The sequence below is a fragment of the Rana temporaria genome, chromosome 8 (assembly GCF_905171775.1).
Source record: "Rana temporaria chromosome 8, aRanTem1.1, whole genome shotgun sequence".
Classification (NCBI taxonomy): Eukaryota; Metazoa; Chordata; class Amphibia; order Anura; family Ranidae; genus Rana; species Rana temporaria.
In genome coordinates this window covers 185,238,357-185,260,243 of record NC_053496.1, presented here as the reverse complement: position 1 = coordinate 185,260,243, position 21,887 = coordinate 185,238,357, and the positions used below count along the sequence as shown (strand labels likewise).

The 21,887-nt window shown below is 47.3% G+C and overlaps 1 protein-coding gene and 1 long non-coding RNA gene across 2 annotated transcripts; both read right to left on the bottom strand.

The window, feature by feature from the left end:
- Nucleotides 1-3,115: 3,115 nt before the first annotated feature.
- LOC120909690 lies at nt 3,116-21,703 on the bottom strand. Its single transcript, XR_005741352.1, has 3 exons — nt 21,662-21,703; nt 21,440-21,575; nt 3,116-3,155 (listed from the first exon to the last, which is right to left on the bottom strand). It is a non-coding gene; the product is annotated as an uncharacterized LOC120909690 (long non-coding RNA).
- On the bottom strand, nt 14,486-15,947 carry LOC120909622 (oocyte zinc finger protein XlCOF6.1-like). The gene has a single exon (XM_040321377.1). It carries the CDS (start codon nt 15,940-15,942, stop codon nt 14,695-14,697), a length of 1,248 nt encoding a protein of 415 aa, XP_040177311.1. The 5' UTR covers nt 15,943-15,947; the 3' UTR covers nt 14,486-14,694.
- Nucleotides 21,704-21,887: the final 184 nt, after the last annotated feature.

Below are 21,887 nucleotides of genomic sequence, written 5' to 3'. Positions count from 1 at the left end.
GAACAAGTGACCATAGGCTTACTGCTCGAAGAAGAAGAAGGACCAACCTAAGAAAGGCTCAATCTGTGATACTGTAACTAGGAGTGACACACAACCTAATACTGCCAGCTGAACCCCAGGACGGGTCTCAGTACAGGGAGGGGACCATTATCAACCTATTATTGGCTGATATCACTCAGCTCCCGCCCTACTCTGGACCAATCAGTGAGCAGTAACAGAGCAGAGATAAGAGAAGAATATATTATGGGTCACCTGTGCTGATCTCTGTAGGAGTGTCCTCCTCTATAAATGTCCTCGTCATTCCAGCCTCCTCCGTATATTGCTGATCATCCCTCACATACGTCTCTTCTGCGTCACACTCAGTTTTTATGATCATCAGATCTTCACCCTAAACCAACAGAATGGCAGAAAATAACATCTGTAACATAGAAGTATTTATGATGTGAGATCACATAGAAAATATCATCTTGTAGAGTCCACACATCATCTCCACATGTCAGAGTGTTCAATCACTTTATGTTCCCGACCCTCAACTCCACCTACCTGATGATGGTGGGGGATGGTGTGACCTTCCTGTGTGGAATCCCGGGAATACAGAGGACGGGGACATCTCTCTGGTGGGTTCCTGGTATTAGGTGGCTCCATCATATCCTTGTGTCCTTCAGAAAACTCCTCCATCACTCCATACTCCTCATCCTCCTCTTTATATTCTTCTTTCTGTTTCAAATATTTTATTGAATTTTATAATTATCAAAATTCCATTAACAGAGCATGTACAATAATATCATAGAAATAGATATTTCATAAAGGAACATGTAAGATAGAATAGTAAAAAAAAGCGTAATCATTCAGGAAAGTAACTCTTATAAATGTAAATGAAGAATAGATAACCTAGCGGATTGTAGGATAAGATTATGTAACATGAAGTGTCATAATCATAGCTTCATGGCAGCTATTTGACGACAAGTAATTGAGAAATTAAGTTGATTTACTACAAGCCTTTGGATTCGGCCCCACCTTTTGTAAATGGATTACCATCTTGTATAAATCCCCAACAGCACAAATTAAACTAGGGGGCATGCTCTCAGAACAGTTCCAGATACAATGGGGAACTAGGCAGGGATGCCCCCCTTTCCCCTTTTTTGTTCGTCCAGGTGATGGAGCCCCTAGCCACTGCCATATGACACTCTAATGCTGTGGTAGGCATACGGGTGGGCTCCACCATTGAAAAATTGGCTTTATATGCTGATGGTTTTTTCTCGTTTTACAATTTTATCTGGACTGAAAGTCAACTGGGAAACTCCTATCGACTCAGCGTCTGAACTGGTGGTGGACCCCTCATTACCTCTGTCCTGGGCCTCGACAATCCGTTACCTGGGGATCAACATCACCCCCAATGTGACAGACTTTATTGCCTTGAACCTCAATTCCCTATTATCAGCCCTTATGCCGCGTACACACAACCGTTTTTTTATGACGTGAAAAATGATCGCGTGTGGGCTCCAGAGCATTTTTCACGACGTGAAAAATGGGCATTAAAAATTTAGAACATGCTCTATTTTTTCGCGTCGTTTTTCACGTTGTCGTTTTTCACGTCATGAAAATTGGTCGTGTGTAGGCTTTAACAACGTGAAAAAAACGCGCATGCTCAGAAGTTATGAGACGGGAGCGCTCGTTCTGGTAAAACTAGCGTTCGTAATGGAGATAGCACATTCGTCACACTGTAACGGACTGAAAAGCACGAAGACTGAAAAGAGTGAATCGTCTCTCACCAAACTTTTACTAACACAAAATCAGCAAAAGCAGCCCAAAGGGTGGTGCCATCCGAATGGAACTTCCCCTTTATAGTGCCCTTGTACGTGTTGTATGTCACCGCGCTTTGCTCCAGCATTTTGTTTTCACGATTGTGTGTAGGCAAGGCAGGCTTGACACGAATTGGGTTAAAAAAAAAAAAAAAAAAAAAAAAACGTATAGCCAGATTCACAAAGAGTTAAGCCGGCGTATCAGTAGATACGCCGTCGTAACTCGGAATCTAAGCCGTCATATGTTTAAGTGTATGCTCAAACTGAGATACACTTAAACATACCTAAGATACGACGGCCTGCGCCGTCGTATCTTAGCTGTCTAGTTCCACCGGCCGCTAGGGGCGTGAATGCCGATTTACGCCTAGAATGCGTAAATCAGCGAGATACACCGATTCACGAACGTACGTGCGCCCGTCGCAGTAAAGATACGCCGTTTACGTAAGGCGATTCCCGGCGTAAAGTTAGTCGAACAAATAGCTGGCCTAGTCAATGTTAAGTATGGCCGTCGTTCCCGCGTCGAAATTTGAAAAATTTACGTCGTTTACGTAAGTCGTCCGTGAATGGGGCTGGACGTAATTTACGTTCACGTCGAAACCAATACGTCCTTGTGGCGTACTTTGGAGCAATGCACACTGGGATATATCCACGGACGGCGCATGCGCCGTTCGTAAAAAAACGGCAATCACGTCGGGTCACGAGTAATTTACATAAAACACGCCCCCCTCATCCTCATTTGAATTAGGCGCGCTTAGGCCGGCCCATTTGTGCCGCCGTAACTTAGGAGGCAAGTGCTTTGTGAATACAGCACTTGCCACTCTGACTTACGGCGGCGTAGCGTAAATACGATACGGTACGCCGCCTCAAAGATGCGCCCGGCTACCTGAATCCAGCTATTAGTTTTTTCTAGACCATTAAAAATGGTCGTGTGTACGCGGCATTAAATCTAAATTAAGAGCTTGGGACAATTTGCCCCTGTCTCTTATAGGAAGAATAAACCTATTCAAAATGAAGTGCCTTCCTATTTTACTATGTCATCAGGCACTCTCCAGTATGGATACCCAGAAATTAAGTTGATTGAAATAATATAATATAATTATGTCATCTACGAAGAGAATAGAAAGAACCTATAAAGAAATATAAAGTTACTTCTTTACCCATATTACAAGCCCCGGAGATTCCACTCTAAATATATTTATTGTAACAAGCAACCTTCTGTATAAAATATTACTACCAATGATTGTTCCTCATCTACCTGATGATGGTGGGGGATGGTGTGACCTTCCTGTGTGGAATCCCGGGAATACAGAGGACGGGGACATCTCTCTGGTGGGTTCCCATTACTGGATCCATCTGTAGGAAACACACACACTGACTGAATACATTGTTCCTATGTGTTTATCAGATGATGGGGGATCTAGGTGGAGCCTCCGTACTGCTCTCTCCTTTACAATAAAGTCTCCTCTTACCCGGTGATGTGAGGGGCGGCTGATTGTCCATCATGACGTCCTTGTAGAGATCCTTGTGTCCTTCTAAATACTCCCACTCCTCCATGGAGAAATAGACAGTGACATCCTGACACCTTATAGGAACCTGACACACACAATGATACAGTCACCATCCAGACACACCCCTTGTCTGTTACTGGATAATGTCCCAGAATTCCCAGAATCCTCCTCACCTCTCCTGTCAGCAGCTCCATCATCTTCTTGGTGACTTCTAGAATCTTCTCCATGTTGTGTCTCTCGGGTTTTAGGGAGTCACATGGAGGCTCTGTGATGGTCATATGATCACCTGACTTCACAAGAGGAAATCTCTGTATTGGGGAACCAATAGGAATATCATGTTAGAATCCCAGAATCCTCCTCACCTCTCGGGTCAGGTCTGTGTTTTATTAATAGAGATAAGAGTGATGTCATGTGACCTCCCAGAATCCCCCTCACCTCTCCGGTCAGGTCTGTTTTATTAATAGAGATAAGAGTGGTGTCATGTGACCTCCCAGAATCCTCCTCACCTCTCCGGTCAGCAGGTAGATGATCTCCAGGGTAAAGTCTAATATCCTCTCAGTCATGTGACTCCGATCCTCCTCCATCCTCATTGGTCATGTGATCTATAAAGGTTTTCCTGTAGACCAATAATTGATAAGAGACAATTATCTGGACTGTACAATATTAGGATGGGGGATGATATGAGGGTTTCTATGGAAGAACGGTCCCCAGTGGAATTACACACAGAGGGAAATTCAGTTTAGGGCACTATAATTAAGGCACAAACAAGACGTGAAGACAACATATACAAACATGTATGTAAACAAAAGTACTAATGCGCTACCAAAAGTGTTCGACAAAGATACAATAACGATAATAAAGTGCTATAGTGAGGGCGTAAGCAGCAGCCGACTTCTGTAGGGTATCCAGCACCCAGACAATGTTATAAAAATATTGAAGAAGCGCTAAATACGTGTTTAACAAAGTGCTATGTGAATAAAGTTAGTGCAAATAAATCTAAAAGTGCATCACAACAATGTAATAATGACGATATAAAGTCCATAAAGATCAAATATAATAAAACTATTATAGAGCAAACAGAGCTCCCGACAGACTGCAGGTGAACCTGTGCTTCCCCATCCAACCTTTTTCTTCCGAGACTGACAACTACTCTGTCCTCCCTGTAATATGTTCCCTCTACCACTCTTTCCACAATAGTGTCTTCTCTCCCTAATCTCTCATTCATGGACCCATCTTCTCCTCCCCGAAAATACACCCCTTCTTAACCAATGGCACCTCAAAGCAAATAATTCATGCCCAGCTTATCTCTCAATTTGACTCCTGTAACTGCCTTCCATTGGCCGACCTCTACAGAGGATATCCCCACCTTCAGTCTATAATGAATGCTACCAGACTCATCCACCTTACCAATGGCTCAGTGTCCTCCACCCCTCTCTACCAATGCCTCCACTGGCCTCCATTCAGTGTCCTCCACCCCTCTCTACCAATCCCTCCACTGGCCTCCATTCAGTGTCCTCCACCCCTCTCTGCCAATCCCTCCACTGGCCTCCATTCAGTGTCCTCCACCCCTCTCTACCAATCCCTCCACTGGCCTCCATTCAGTGTCCTCCACCCCTCTCTGCCAATCCCTCCACTGGCCTCCATTCAGTGTCCTCCACCCCTCTACCAATCCCTCCACTGGCCTCCATTCAGTGTCCTCCACCGGCTTCCATTCAGTGTCCTCCACCCCTCTCTGCCAATCCCTCCCCTGGCTTCCATTCACTGTCCTCCACTCCTCTTTGCCAATCCCTCCATTGGCCTTCATTCAGATTCCTCCACCCCTCTCTCTGGCAGTTCCTCCACTGGCCTCCATTCAGTGTCCTCCATCCCTCACTGCCAATCCCCCCACTTGCTTCCATTCAGTGCCCTCCACCGCTCTATGCCAATCCCTCCACTGGCTTACATTCAGTGTCCTCCACCGGCTTCCATTCAGTGTCCTCCACCCCTCTCTGCCAATCCCTCCATTTCCCTTCATTCAGATTCCTCCACCCCTCTCTACCAATCCCTCCACTGGTCTCCATTCAGTGTCCTCCACCCCTCTCTGCCAATCCCTCCCCTGGCTTCCATTCAGTGTCCTCCACTCCTCTTTGCCAATCCCTCCATTGGCCTTCATTCAGATTCCTCCACCCCTCTCTCTGGCAGTCCCTCCACTGGCCTCCATTCAGTGTCCTCCACCCCTCTCTACCAATCCCTCCACTGGCCTCCATTCAGTGTCCTCCACCCCTCTCTGCCAATCCCTCCATTGGCCTTCATTCAGATTCCTCCACCCCTCTCTCTGCCAATCCCTCCCCTGGCTTCCATTCGGTGCCCTCCACCCCTCTCTACTAATCCCTTCACTGGCCTCCATTCAGTGTCCTCCACCCCTCTCTGCCAATCCCTCCACTGACCTCCATTCAGTGTCCTCCACCCCTCTCTACTAATCCCTTCACGGGTCTCCATTCAGTGCCCTCCACCCCTCTGACAATCCCTCCACTAGGGATGAGCTCCGGCGTGTTCACACAGTCTACGTGCAGAGCCCGCCAGATAGTCGGCACTACGCTGCACTAATCACAGGCAGTAATACATTGTCCCTATGCGCGGCTGCAGAGATCGGCAAATGTCTAACTGCATGTGATTAGCGCAGTGCAGTGCTGACTTCCTGTGCGAACACGCCGGAGCTGATCTCTACCCTCCACTGGCCTCCATTCAGTGTCCTCCAACCATATCTGCCAATCCCTCCACTGGTCTCCATTCAGTGTCCTCCACCCCTCTCTGCCAATCCCTCCACTGGCTTCCATTCAGTGTCCTTTATACCTCTCTGACAATCCGTAAAAAAATAAAATAAAAATTAGAAACAACATACAAAGCCCTGCTCTGTCCTGAGCTACATCACCATCTCCATCTCAATAGATCACCCAAACTGTTCCCTCCGCTCCTCCCATGACCTCCTGCTTGGGTTGCGACGTAACCGGGATTCACCCGGACAGTCCGGATTTTGAATCATGTGTCCGGGTTTCAGGCAGGCTGAAACCCAGACACATTATTCACATTGGGCTGTGGCTCCCCATATAACCAGAATAGTCACACACATTTGTTACTGTCCGGGGGCTGCGGGCAGCTGTCTGGGCACCCACAGGTGTCCCAGGCTACTGAAGTGTTCGGGTTTGGCTTGGGCAACCCTACCTCCTGCTCTCTTGTCACCTTCTCCAATGTGTACCTCTCCAGAGCTTCTCCTATCCTCTAGAACAGTGTTTCTCAACTCTAGTCCTCGAGGCGCCCCAACAGGTCATGTTTTCAGGCTTTCCATCATTTTGCACAGGTGATTTGATCAGTTTCACTGCCTTAGTAATTAACACAGCCATTTCATCTGAGGGAAATCCTGAAAACATGACCTGTTGGTGCGCCTTGAGGACTGGAGTTGAGAAACACTGCTCTAGAACTCCCTATACTCCAATCTTTGTAAATAGAAAATAAGATCTTATTACCTCTTCTGCTGCCAGTTCCAGCAATGTCTCCTCTCTACTTCCTCCCGACTCACCTCTCACCCGGAACTTCCTGTCTGTACCTGACATCACTTCCTGTCTTCCATATAGACTTCCTGTCTGGAGTAAAGTGAGAAGATCACCACCTCATGGAGCGCAGAGGAGCTGCGTCTCGTAGTGTGAACACGGCCTTGTGCTGTTTTATGTATGCACTGCATACTTCCCAACTTTAGAAGTGGAGAATGAGGGACACGTGCGGCTGATGTAAGCAATGTGAGGCGCCGTGCAAAAACGTGGGTGTGGCCAAACTATTAAAGGGCTTAGGGGGCATGGTTAAAAAAAAATCTTCCTCCCACACCCGGCCTTCTAGCATTAATTCTCTTGTTTTACCCAGAGCTTTTTTTCTCAGAAAATAGGTGCAGGAACTCAACCACGACCTGTTCAGATTTCACAAACAGTAGAAGGGTCTTAAAGGGGCATTAAATACCAGGATTGCATTACATACATAGTGCAGAGTTCAGTGGGTTACAAAGCTGTCACTTGTAAACACAGAAACCCGACTTCTGTGTTTACAAGTGATTGTGGTGAGCAGGCACCAAAGGGTCTGAGCCAGAGGTGGTGGAACTGAGTTCCACCAAGTTCCCCCTGAAAAAAAGCCCTGGTTTTACCCCCCCCCCCCCAAATCCCCCCCGCCCCCCTTACAACCATCCCTCCACCATATTACTCTCATTGTTACACAGGACCCTTTTCCCACATCATTACAGAGGACCCCCCTCCCCCATACTACCCCCATCATTGAACACGGGGGTTATTATTTACAGTGGAGAGGCAGGGAGGGGGGTTATTATTTAGAGTGGAGAGGCAGGGAGGGGGGTTCTTATTTACAGTGGAGAGGCAGGGAGGGGGGTTCTTATTTAGGGTGGAGAGGCAGGGAGGGGTGTTATTATTTACAATGGACAGGCAGGGAGGGGGTTATTATTTAGGGTGGAGAGGCAGGGAGGGGTGTTATTATTTAGGGTGGCGAGGCAGGGAGGGGGTGTTATTATTTACAATGGAGAGGCAGGGAGGGGGTGTTATTATTTAGGGTGGAGAGGCAGGGAGGGGTGTTATTATTTACAATGGAGAGGCAGGGAGGGGGGTTCTTATTTAGGGAGGGGGGTTCTTATTTAGGGTGGAAAGGCAGGGAGGGGGGTTATTATTTAGGGTGGAGAGGCAGGGAGGGGGGGTATTATTTACAATGGAGAGGCAGGGAGGGGGGTTCTTATTTTGGGTGGAGAGGCAGGAAGGGGTGTTATAATTTAACCAGTCAACCAGACTATAAAGGTTACAGGTGTAGCACCCTAGTCCTAAACAGGGCTGCTAATAAATCTAGTTAGGCTAGGTGGTAACTAACCTGGCTAATTGGTAGGTTGATCCACTGATTCTTGTCCTAAGTCTGAGTTTGGTGTAGTCTCTCTCTTCTGTCAATAGGTGGCACTGTTGCTTTTGGCATTAGAATGATGGATTACCGTAAGTTCAGGAAATGGAGAACTAGGTTGTCTTTGCCAATTAGCAGGAGTTTCTTTGACTGCTGTGTATGCTGGGATAGGCAATTTATTTGGAAGGAGTCAGGTGATTGGGGTTCTTCCAGCCCGAAGCTGCGGCCTGGGTGGGTGTGTGTTGAGAAGCTCTTGGTTGCAAGGCCTGAAGCCTGAGGCCTATCCAGGAGGCATGCTGGCTGCTAGGTCCACTTAAGGTTGGGTGACCAGACATCCCCGGTTTCAGGGGACAGTCCCCGGATTAAGGACACTGTCCCCGGGCCAAGTCTGTCCCCGGTTTTGTCCCCAGATTGGATTTGAACAGGGGCTGGGGCAATTTCAGACAGTTGGTGCACAATTAAAAAAATAATAATTCAGAACTACGCTCCGCCGCTCCTACTAGCTATTTTTTTTTCATTATCGATCCCCACTGAGCAAGCAGATGTTCACGGGCGGATCATCATGGGATCCGCCCGTGTGAAAGGACTCTTAGGCCCGGATTCACAAAGCACTTACGCCGACGTATCTCGAGATACGCCGCGTAAGTGTAAATATGCGCCGTCGTATCTGTGCGCCGTGCCCACAAAACTAGATACGCCTGAAAATAGGCTTCATCCGACCGACGTAACTTTCCTACGCCGGCGTATCGTGGGCGCATATTTACGCTGGGCGCATTTGCCGCTCCCATTGATTTTCTATGCACATATGCAAATGAGGGAGATACGCCGATTCACGAACGTACTTGCGCCCGGTGCATAATATACGCGGTTTGCGTAAGTCGTACGTCCGGCGTAAAGTTGAGCCCCGTATATGAGGCGCAAGTCATGCTAAGGTATGGACCAGGGAACACAGCCGTCGTATTTTACGTCGTTTATGTAGTACGTGAATAGGGCTGGGCGTAGGTTACGTTCACGTCGTAGGCAGTGATCCGTCGTATCTTAGGGAGTAGTTCCGACGTGATTCTGAGCATGGGCACAGGGATGCGGGACGGCGCATGCGCCGTTCGTTTTAAGTACTTCTATGGCGCTTGGCCCATCATTTGCATGGGGTCACGCCTCATTAGCATGGCTCAGGCCCACTTCCACCTACGACGGCTTACGCCGAGGAAATCAAGCGCAGTTTGTGAGGCAAGTGCTTTGAGGATTCGGTGCTTGCCTCTCTGCGCTACGTCGGCGTAGCGTATATTAGATAATCCGGGCCTTAGTGTATCCCTATTACATACAGGTTATTTGTTAATTTTATTGTGTGCATGTTGTGATGTTTGGAGGGTTGTTTAGCTCAGTGTAGCGCTCACCAGTGAGTAGAGTCCATGCCAGTTGTGCCGTTAAAGGGCTTATATGCCCACTTTTATTACATAAAAAAGGGGTATCAACCATGAATGCAGAACAAAGTCAGAGGAATTTTTTTACTGTGATCACCTAATTCTGAGAGTCCTGTTCATTAAGGGAATTGTGGACCAGCTATAACGAAGGTTAAATTACTTTAAAGTCCTGTACACACAATAGGATATCTGATGGAATCTAATCCGATGGATTTTTTCGTTGGCTATCCGATAGATGCTGACTTTCATCAGTCTTGCCTACACACCATCGGTTAAAAATCCGACCATGTAGCTGTAGGCTCCTGCCCCCTCCGCCCGGGAGATTACCGTGGGTGCGAGGGTGTCCCTGTGCGTGCCTTCCCCCCCCCCCCCTCCTCTGGATGCCCCCTCTGATTGGGCACCATCCTGTTCTTCTTTCTTCATCCTACTCTACTGTCTTTTCTCTCATTTCTTCCCCCCTCCTCTTGATATACAGGAAAATGGGAGGGGGGGCTGGGCCCACGGGGCCCCAGAACGCCTATTTTCATGCCCTCTCGGATGCTCCGCACCGGGTGGGGGACAGGGTTGGGTATTATTTCAGCTTTGACGGGGTCATATATCCCCATAGACATGCCACCTAAGGACCCCTGTTTCCTGTCCGGGCGGTGCTTGCACTAGTGGAGTATTTGTTTTGTGATGTTATCAGTTGTACTGCTGTGATTGTAATGCTTTACTGTTTGTTGTGGCCCCCGGGGGCCGGCCCCTCTGTTATAAATAAAGACTTAAAAAAAAAAAAATCCGACGTGTCCAAACGCGGTGACGTAAAACTATGCGACGTGCTGAGAAAAATGAAGTTCAATGCTTCCAAGCATGCGTCAACTTGATTCTGAGCATGCGTGGATTTTTGACCGATGGACTTCCACACAGACGATCGTTTTTTTTCTATCGTTTTTTTATCAATAGGAAAAATGTAAAACATGTTCTATTTTTTTCACCGATAGAAAACAAACCGATGGGGCCCACACGCGATCGGTTTGAACGATGAAAACAGTCCATCGGTCTGTTTTCAGCGGACAAACCGATCGTGTGTACAGGGCTTAAGTGTATCCCTATTACATATACAGATTAATTGTTAATTTTTACAGCTATTAAAAGGAGAGGCCGTTCATCCTTTTTTTGTGGCATGCTAGTCTCATGTCGAAAAGTGGAGAGGTTACTCACCATATGAAATAAAATTCTCGTACGACAGAATACAGCTTCAGAAGTGACGTAATGTGTTGACTAGTCGTGTATGTATTCTTTCGTTTCTGAGCATGCGTAATGTCGCTCCTACGATTTTTTTTTGTATGAAAACCGTACTAATTAAACCAAAATCGGACGCTGAGTTCACGTACGACAAACATTTTATAGTCTGCACATCCAGCTTTTGTCTGACGAAAAAACAGAAATCAGCTGTCGAAAGCACCATACTAACAGTCCGAAAATCGGCAGATCGTTTGTCGGATGAAATTGTACTTCCGATCTTCGTATCGTACAGGCTTTTAGAGAGAGAGACCGCCAAGATCAAGATTTTTTTTCCTGTGATCACTAAAAGCGGAGGTTCACCCATAGCGAACACATTTTCCCCTTCGCTTCATGCTCGTTTTGTCTAGGGGAATCGGCTAGTTGTTTTAAAATATGACCTGTACTTACCGTTTACGAGATGCATCTTCTCCGCCGCTTCCGGGTATGGGCTGCGGGACTGGGCGTTCCTTCTTGATTGACAGTCTTCCGAGAGGCTTCCGACGGTCGCATCCATCGCGTCACGATTTTCCGAAAGAAGCCGAACGTCGGTGCGCAGGCGCAGTATAGAGCCGCACTGACGTTCGGCTTCTTTCGGCTACTAGTGACGCGATGGATGCGACCGTCGGAAGCCTCTCGGAAGCCTGTCAATCAAGAAGGAACGCCCGCTCCCGAAGACCCATACCCAGAAGCGACAGAAGAAGATGCATCTCGAAAACAGGTAAGTACGGATCATATTTTAAAACAAATAGCCGATTCCCCTAGACAAATGAGCATGAAGCTAAGGGGAAAATAGAAAAAAAAATGAATTGGGTGAACTCCCGCTTTAATGCTGAGAGTCCTGTTTATTAAGGGAATTGTAGACCACCTATAACGGAGGTTAAATTACTTTAAAGCCTCGTACACACGATCAGTCCAATCCGATGAAAACGGACTGAAGGACCGTTTCATCAGTCCAAACCGTCCGCGTGTAGGCCCCATCGCACAGTTCGGTCCAAAAAATGAGAACTTGCTTTAAAATTTGTCCGATGGACGCCTGACCGATAGGTCCAATCCGATGGTTAGTACGCAAAAGCATCGGTTCCAAACCCGCGCATGCTCAGAATCAAGTCGACGCATGCTTGGAATCATTGAACTTCATTTTTCTCTGCACGTCGTTGTGTTTTACGTCACCGCGTTGGACTCGATTGGTTTTTGAACTGATGGTGTGTAGGCACATCAGACCATCAGTCTGCTTCAGCGGTGAACCAATGAAAACGGTCCTTAGGACCTTCTCATCGGATGGACTGATCGTGTGTATGAGGCTTAAGTGTATCCCATTACACATACAGATTATTTGTTAATTTCTACAGCTATTACAAGGAAAGATAGCATTTTATTGTGTGCATGTTGTGATGTTTGGAGGGTTGTTTAGCTCAGTGTAGCGCTCACCAGTGAGTAGAGTCCATGACGGTTGTGCCGTTTATGGGCTTATATGCCCACTTTTATTAAAGAAAAAAAATCCAACAACAGAACAGTTGCCCACGCAGGGGTATCCACCATAAATGCATAACAAAGTAAGAGGAATTACGAGTGAAATGATAGATGGGTCTATGAACTTATACTTAGATAATACAACAGACGTCCTGAGATTTATAAGAAGGGGGAGGAGTCGGCTGTTTCAACAAGTACAAGCCGGTAAAACCAAACTACTAAGCAGGGATGGACTGGCCATTGGGACTACAGGGAGTTTCCCGGTGGGCCGATTGCTCAGTGGGCCGGCTTCAGTGACAGCGGAATGCCGCATCCCTCCGCTCCTCTGTCGCTCCCTCCCCACAGCGCTCACCTGGGGGGGAACAAAGAAGCAGGGGGGGGAACAGAGGAGCAGGGACGACGACAGAGGAGCATGGGCAGAGAGGACAGACAACTGACTCAACAGCTATGGCCTGGGAGTATCTCACTTCTGCCTAATCTTGTCCCAAAAGGGGGGGGCACCGAACTGATTCTTTGCCCCGGGTGAAATAATGTCCAGCTTTCCCACTGGTACTGCCTATAAAAGAGTACCAGTACCAGCCATTCTACTCTAATAGAGTAGAACAGCTAGTCTGCAGGGATATGCAATTAGCGGACCTCCAGCTGTTGCAAAACTATAAGTCCCATCATGCCTCTGCCTCTGGGTGTCATGCTTGTGGCTGTCAGAGTCTTGCTATGCCTCATGGAAATTGTAGTTCTGCAACAGCTGGAGGTCCGCTAATTGCATATCCCTGAGCTAGTGGCTAGTGAAGGGGGAGAGGGGGCTTGGGTGGCCGGGGGGGGGGGGGGGTGCGGAAGTTGCCCGGCCGCCATGGGAGAGACCTGTCAAAGTGGGCCAGTCTGGATGAAGTCCAGGGCCAAATTTCTGTCCCAGTCCAGCCCTGCTACTAAGACGCAATATCAAGATTATATTTGCATTTTTATTAATTACATATGAAATCTTACATCTAGAAACGTCATATTTTCCACTTTCAGCCAGCAGGTGGCGCTCTCCAAGCAAAGGAAGCTGCCTGTGCAGGCTGATGACTACTGGCAGTCTTGTAATGTAGTTAAATCTCCCCTTTTCTCTTGTCCCTATCTAGATTCTCTCTCACCATGACGTCTTTCTATGAAGCTTCTACTAAAGATCAGGGGAGATCAGACTACACCACTGCTAGAGGGACCCAACCAGCTGTAATATTCCCTCCTCTAAGAGTAAGCCAGAGAGGACTTTATAAGAGGAAAATAAATCTAACGAAAGGCTCCAGAGTGTTTCTTACATTATAAAGATCAGAGGAGGACGTGTTTTCTGAGGTGTATATCAAGGTGAGCTTCTTCCCAGTGTGAGATCTCTGATGTACGGCGCAATATGATCCATATAGAAGACATTTCCCGCACTCAGGACACTAATAGCCAGATTCACAAAGAGTTACGCCGGCGTATTGGTAGATACGCCGACGTAACTCGGAATCTAAGCCGTCGTAAGTTTAAGTGTATTCTCAAACTGAGATACACTTAAACCTAGCTAAGATAGGACAGCCTGCTCCGTCGTATCTTAGGGTGCTATTTTTCCGCTGGCCGCTAGGTGGCGCTTCCGTTGAGTTCGGCGTAGAATATGTAAATGACTAGATACGCCGATTCACGAACGTACGTGCGCCCGTCGCAGTAAAGATACGCCGTTTACGTAAGGCGTTTTCCGGCGTAAAGTTAGTCAAACAAATAGCTGGCCTAGCCAATGTTAAGTATCCCGCGCCAAAATTTGAACATTTTAAGTCGTTTGCGTAAGTCGTCCGTGAATAGGGCTGGACGTAATTTACGTTCACGTCGAAACCAATACGTCCTTGCGGCGTACTTTGGAGCAATGCACACTGGGATATGTACATGGACGGCGCATGCGCCGTTCGTAAAAAAACGTCAATCACGTCGGGTCACCAATTATTTACATAAAACACGCCCCCCCATCCTCATTTGAATTAGACGCCGGCCCCATTTACGCTACGCCGCCGTAACTTAGGAGGCAAGTACTTTGTGAATACAGTACTTGCCTCTCTGACTTACGGCGGCGTAGCGTAAATACGACACGCCACCTGAAAGATGCGCCGCCGTACCTGAATCTGGCTATAATACACCTCAAGGGTGGTGTGGGTTCTCAGATGTTTGAGAAGTTAGGACTTCTGTGAAAAACATTTCCCGCACTCAGGGCAGGAATACGGCTTCTTCCACATGTAGCATATCTGATGTTCGGTAAGGTTGGACTTTGATGAAGGACATTTTCTACACCAATAAGCTACGGATCTACTCACCTGTGTGAGACAAACAGTGTTTAGTAAGCTCGTACTTGCGTGAAAAACCTTTCCCGCACTCGGAGCAGGAATACGGCTTCGCCCCCGTGTGAGATCTTTGATGTTTAACAAGGTCCGATTTCTGTGGATAACATTTCCCGCACTCGGGGCACGGATACGGCCTCTCACCTGTGTGAGATCTTTGATGTTTATTAAGGTCTGATCTCTGTGGATAACATTTTCCACACTCGGGACAGGGATACGGCTTCTCACCCGTGTGAATTCTCTGATGTATTTTAAGATGGGCATTCTGTGAAAAACATTTCCCGCAATCAGGGCAGGAATACGGCCTCTCTCCGGTGTGAGTTGTTTGATGGGTTAGAAGGCCTGATCTTTGTGTAAAACATTTTCCACACTCAGGACAGCAATACGGCTTTTCACCCGTGTGAGTCCTCAGATGCGCGTTAAGATGGGATTTATGTGAGAAACATTTCCCGCACTCAGGGCAGGAATATGCTTTCTCACCCGTGTGAGTTCTTTGATGTTTTTTAAGGTAATTTTTTTCTCTAAAACTTTTTCCACACTGAGAACATGGATGCAGTTTCTCACCCGTGTGAGACCTCAGATGTTTGTTAAGATGGGACTGGAGAAAAAAACATTTCCCGCACTCAGAGCAGGAATACGGCTTCTCTCCTGTGTGAGATCTTTGATGTGTTACAAGGGAATTTTTCTGTGAAAAACATTTCCCGCACTCAGGGCACGAATATGCCTTCTCACCTGTGTGAGTTCTTTGATGTTTTACAAGGTCTGATTTTTTTGTAAAACATTTTCCACACTGCGGGCATGGATATGGCTTTTCACCTGTGTGATATCTCATATGTGATTCAACATGGGCCTTCTGTGAAAAACATCTGCCACACTCAGGGCAGGGAAATGGCTTCTCACCTGTGTGAGTTCTTTGATGTTTTGCAAGGTTTGATTTTATCGTAAAACATTTTCCACACTCAGGACAGGGAAATGGCTTCTCCCCCGTGTGAGATCTTTGATGTAAAACAAAACAGTCATATCGTCGTGGAAAACTCTTCCCGCACTCGGAGCAGGTGTATACCTTCTCACCCGTGTGCGATGTCTGATGTTCAGAAGGACGGGACTTGGGTGAAAAACCTTTCCCAGATTCCTCCATGTGATCTCCTGTGATGTCCTCATCTTCCATTTTACAACCTGGAGATAAAGTGAGACGATCCTTTGAGGGTTTCTCCATGGCGTGTCCTGGAAAAATAGAAAAACATCATCAATAGATCTGAGAGGGTTAGTTCACTTCCATCAAGATTCCATCTGGATCAGGTAGATATGAGTGAGGAGATGTTCTCTGTGGAGGTCCCAACCAGCTGGGACTCTTCCCCCCCATCAAAGAACCTTTGGTCCTCCTCCCAGATCACTTCTACATTTACACAGCCTTGTCAGAAGAGCAGGAACCAATGGGGGCTGGGAGGGGCGTGCTCTTTACACAACCACAAACCTAGGCACTGGGTCATATGATCTCTGATAAACAAGAGGGTCAAAGTTCAGATATGCAGACCCTTTACCATAGAGCAAGTGACCATAGGCCTATGCTCCTGGTGATATGCAGCACTGGAGGGAGCTTGCAGCAGGATTTTCTTTCAGAAAGATAAGTGTTTTAGTGTTACTCCTTATCCAAATGAGATGTTTAATAGAGTTTTATGGTAACATTTAGCTATAAGTCTTCTGGAAGAAGAGGAACCAACCTAAGAAAGGATCAATCTGTGTTATCATATCTGTGCTACTGTAACTAGGCGTGACACACAACCCAATACTGCCAGCTGAACCCCAGGATGGGTATCAGTACAGGGAGGGAACCAGTATCAACCTATTATTGTGCCACAGTGGAGTATAAGTGTTATATTGTGGTACCCCTAATTTGGTAGAAGCTAAATCCCAAATGTGTCTGTAGTGGTATAATAGAGTCTGTCGTCCCCCAGTCCAGAACCACTAGATCCCAATGTTATCGCATAGATTGAGTCTTTGGTGCGGCGAGCCCACTTAGGACAGAGTACTTGGAGAAATCTCTCCCTGTCCGTCTTATCTAAATGGTAAAGTTGGGACAGTTGTGACACGATGTAGTAGAGATTAAAGTCGGATATGGCAGTGCCCCCCAGGTCTACAGGGTTTTTAAGCGCCTGCCAAGCCAGTTTGTGTCTGTTGGTACCCCAGACAAAAGGTTTCAGAAGAGCCTCAAGAGATTTAAAGTGTTTCAGAGGGAGGCATACAGGGGAGTGCCAGAGTACGTACATTATCTTGGGCAGGAGAACCATCTTGATTAGATTTACATGACCCCACACCCCTAGTGGCAAGCGGGCCCAGGCTCTTATTTTGGATTTAACATGGGAAATTAGGGACTCTAAGTTTAAGTGTACGTAATCTGCCGGCGATCTGGAGACACATATCCCCAGGTATTTGATGGTACTGACTCGTCGTAACGGTAAACTGTCCTGGAACTCAGTCAGCGGGAAGCTGTCGAGCGGTAAAAATCCCCCAGATGATCTTTAGCCCGGAAAATGTCCCGAATTGTTCAATTGTCTGGAGTGCTATGTATCAAGAGGGGCCAGAGTCCTCCAGGTATAACAGAGTATCAGCTGTGTATATACTGATTTTTTCGGTCAAATTGCCGGAACTCCAGATTTGCTCGGATGGAGATGGCTAAGGGTTCTGCGGCCAAGGCGTAAAGTGGTGGTGATAGAGGGCAGCCTTGTCTCGTGCCTCTGCTGAGGCCAAACATTTGAGACGGCCAGCCATTGGCCACCACCATGGCCGTGGGCGCCTGATACAGCACTTGGACCCATTTAAAGAACTTTGTTCCAAAGCCATATCCCTCCAAGCAGTTTCAGAGATACTCCCACTCCACTGAATCAAACGCTTTCGCCGTGTCCAATGTTACTACCACCCAACACCGTGACCCAGCTTCTGCATGCATGGCCTGTAGATTGATATACAGTTTACGGAGGTTGAAAGAAGTGTTTCGACCCGGCATGAAACCTGCCTGGTCCGCATGTATTAGGGACAGAATGACTTGGTTTAGTCGAAGGGATAACACCTTGGCCAAGATTTTTATATCTACCGTATTTGACGGCGTATAAGACGACCCCCTAATTTTCCAGCTAAAATGTTGGTTTTGGGATATACTCACCGTATAAGACAACCCCTCACTGTGCCATTATTACATGCCTCGCTGTGCCATTATTACATGCCTCGCTGTGCCATTATTACATGCCTTGCTGTGCCATTATAACAGGGCTCAAAATTTCAAGTCCTGAGCCACTAGCCAGGCCTCAAGAGTTACTCCCCACCAGTTGCCCCACCTAATTCATAAACTGCCCTGCGCCTAATTGCCCCCGTAAACACGCCCTCGTAGATTATCTCATGGAATGACAATGTTTTATGCAGAATCAAGTTACAAAATTAAATATTACCAACAACAAAATGGGACAGGGCACTGGGGGCAGACCAGAGGGACAGGGCTCTGGGGTCAGACCAGAGGGACAGGGCTCTGGGGTCAGACCAGAGGGACAGGGCACTGGGGGCAGACCAGAGGGACAGGGCACTGGGGGCAGACCAGAGGGACAGGGCACTGGGGGCAGACCAGAGGGACAGGGCACTGGGGGCAGACCAGAGGGACAGGGCACTAGAACTGGGTCTCTTCCCCATTCTCATCCTGTCTCCTCTGCAACTCCCATCCATCCTCTCTCTCTCTCCCATTCATCTCATCATAAGGAGCCTGTGTGTGCGGCTCCACGCTTGCATGTCAGGCTGGCAGAGAGGAGAAGAGCTGCAGCACAGCGGGAGGGAGTACAATCCAGTGCTGAGATCCACACAACTGCACAGCCATTGACACCATAGCACAGCGCACATTGACACCGCACAGCACACATTGAGACCAGTCTGTTCGCAGTGCTCAGGCTAAACTGTTGGACACTTACATAGAGCACACGGAGAAGAAAACTGCCGCTTTCATGTCAGGGCAACTTTCAGTGAGCGCTGCACCAGAGTGGTAATTTTGGCAATCCTCCACCTCACTCATTATTTTCTGCTCTCCAGCTACATTGGTCGGGGCCCGGGGGAGGGGGGCAAGCTCAGAGAGGTCATACTGTTAGGTCCCATGAGAATTGTAAGGAGAGCACCTGTGTACTGCTCTGCCTGTGCACGGCTCACCAGACTACTTTTCCCGGGCATGCACCTTTCCTCTTCGGCCGCCAATCTCATCGGGACTCTAAGTGTAGGCACAGATTGGAGGGAGATTGGTCATGCAGCCCTGTCATCACTCGCCCCCAGCTTAAATCCACTCGCCAAATGCTAGTAGGCGAGTGGAAATTTTGAGGGCTGCATTATAACATGCCTCGCTGTGCCATTATAACATGCCTCGATGTGCCATTATAACATGCCTCGCTGTGCCATTATTACATGCCTTGCTGTGCCATTATTACATGCCTTGCTGTGCCATTATTACATGCCTTGCTGTGCCATTATTACATGCCTCGCTGTGCCATTATAACATGCCTCGCTGTGCAATTTTCCCAGCAGAGCCTCTGTTCAGTGTTCCGCCTATCACGGATGTCCTCTCGTCTGAGGCCGAGGATGAGAGGACATCCGTGATAGGCAGAACACTGAACAGAGGCTTTGCTGGGAAAATGAGTGTTCCGCCTATCACGGAACAGTCTGAGGAGGAGGCGCGGCTTTTGAATAATGGATGCCCGCCGTCTGACACCCTCTGACACAGGTACCCGGCGTACAAGACGGCCCCCGACTTTTGGGGCATTATTTTAGATGCAAAAGGTCGTCTTATACGCCGGAAAATAAGGTACTTGTAGTAGGGACGATAGGTTTCGGGGTAGCCCGGGTCCTTCCCTGGTTTTGGGGATAAGGACTATCGTTGCCTCTCTCATGGAGGGGGGCAGTGTGAAGGTTTCAAACAGGTGATTATAGAGTGTGAGCAGTTTGGGAGTAAAACTCAACAGGGAGACCGTCCGAGATGGGGATTTGGATCTGGCGAAGCTAGTTATCGCGGTAACTATTTATTTCGTAGTGAGGGGTGCCTCAAGCAGATCAACTTGATTGCTCGTCAGTTGGGGGAAGGTGATACTGTGGAGGAAAGCAGTCCTCGAGTTAGGTCTGTCACTGTCGTCTGATATAAATCCGCAAAAAACTCTCTAAACATAGAGGTCACACTACGTGGATCTGTGATCACAACTGGGGGTCTATCTTCGCTGTATACTAGGTATGCTAGGAGCTTGCCTGCCTTTTCCCCATATTCAAATCGTTTTTGTTTAGTAAAAAAAGAGCTTTTGTCGGGCCTTTGTGAATTGGAGTTGAGTTACCACTCTCGATTGCATTTTAAGCTGGGCTGCTGTTGCCGGGGAGTGATTTTTGGCGTATTCTTGTTCAGTAGAGGATAGCTCCGCCACCGCCCTATCAAACGCACCAGAGGAGTCTGCTTTGATTTTATATGTGTGTGAGATCAGGGTAATGCACGCATAGTTATTATCAACCTATTATTGGCTGATATCACTCAGCTCCCCGCCCTACTCTGGACCAATCAGTGAGCAGTAACAGAGCAGAGATAAGAGAAGAATATATTATGGGTCACCTGTGCTGATCTCTGTAGGAGTGTCCTCCTCTATGAATGTCCTCGTCATTCCAGCCTCCTCCGTATATTGCTGATCATCCCTCACATACGTCTCTTCTTCTTCATCCTCAACTTTCATGATCATCAGATCTTCACCCTAAACCAACAGAATGACAGAAAATAACATCTGTAACCTAGAAGTATTTATGATGTGAGATCCCATAGAAAATATCATCTTGTAGAGTCCACACATCATCTCCACATGTCAGAGTGTTCAATCACTTTATGTTCCCGACCCTCAACTCCACCTACCTGATAATGGTGGGGGATGGTGTGACCTTCCTGTGTGGAATCCTGGGAATACAAAGGACGGGGACATCTCTCTGGGGTGTTTCTGGTTTTAGGTGACTCAAGCATGGTGTCCTTGTAGAGACCATTGTGTCCTTCAGAAAGCACCTTCATCACACCATACTCCTCATCCTCTTCTTCACACTCTTCTTTAACCTCAACTTTAGCATCACTCAGGTTTCCACTCTGAATATTTACCAAAATGGAAATCAATGGTAACAATGCAGATAATGTACAGATCCTAATTATACTATCAGTGATTGTTCCTCATCTACCTGATCAGATTTTGCATGCTTGTGACCTTCCTGTGTGGAATCCCGGGAATACAGAAGACGAGGACATTTCTCTGGTGGGTTCCTGGTATTAGGTGGCTTCATTGTGACATCCATGTGTCCTTCTGAAAACTCTTCTATCACTCCATACCCCTCATCCTCCTCTTTATATTCTTCTTTAACAACAATATTATCATCCCTGAGGTTTCCACTCTAAATATATAATAAAATATTTATTGTAACAAACATGCTTGTGTGTAAATCATAACCACCAATAATTGTTCCTCATCTACCTGATGATGGTGGGGGATGGTGTGACCTTCCTGTGTGGAATCCTGGGAATACAGAGGACGGGGACATCTCTCTGGTGGGTTCCCAGTACTGGATCCATCTGTAGGAAACACACACACCGATAAACACATCGAAACAATGTATTCAGTCAGATGATGGGGAATCTAGGTGGAGCCTCCATGCTGCTCTCTGAATATAATATGACTCACCTGTGCTGATCTCTGTAGGAGTGTCCTCCTCTATGAATGTGCTTCTTATTCCAGCCTCCTCCTTATATTGCCGATCATCCCTCACATACGTCTCTTCTACTTTACCCTCAACTTTCATGCCATTCAGATCTTCACCCTAAACCAAGAAAATTATAGAAAATATCTTGTAGGATCCATACATCATCTCCACAAATCATGTTCTAGATGCTCCATCCCACCAACCTGATCTTCCTGTGTGGAATCCCGGGAATACAGAGGACGGGGACATCTCTCTGGTGGGTTCCCATTACTGGATCCATCTGTAGGAAACACACACACTGACTGAATACATTGTTTCTATGTGTTTATCAGATGATGGGGGATCTAGGTGGAGCCTCCGTACTGCTCTCTCCTTTACAATAAAGTCTCCTCTTACCCGGTGATGTGAGGGGCGGCTGATTCTCCATCA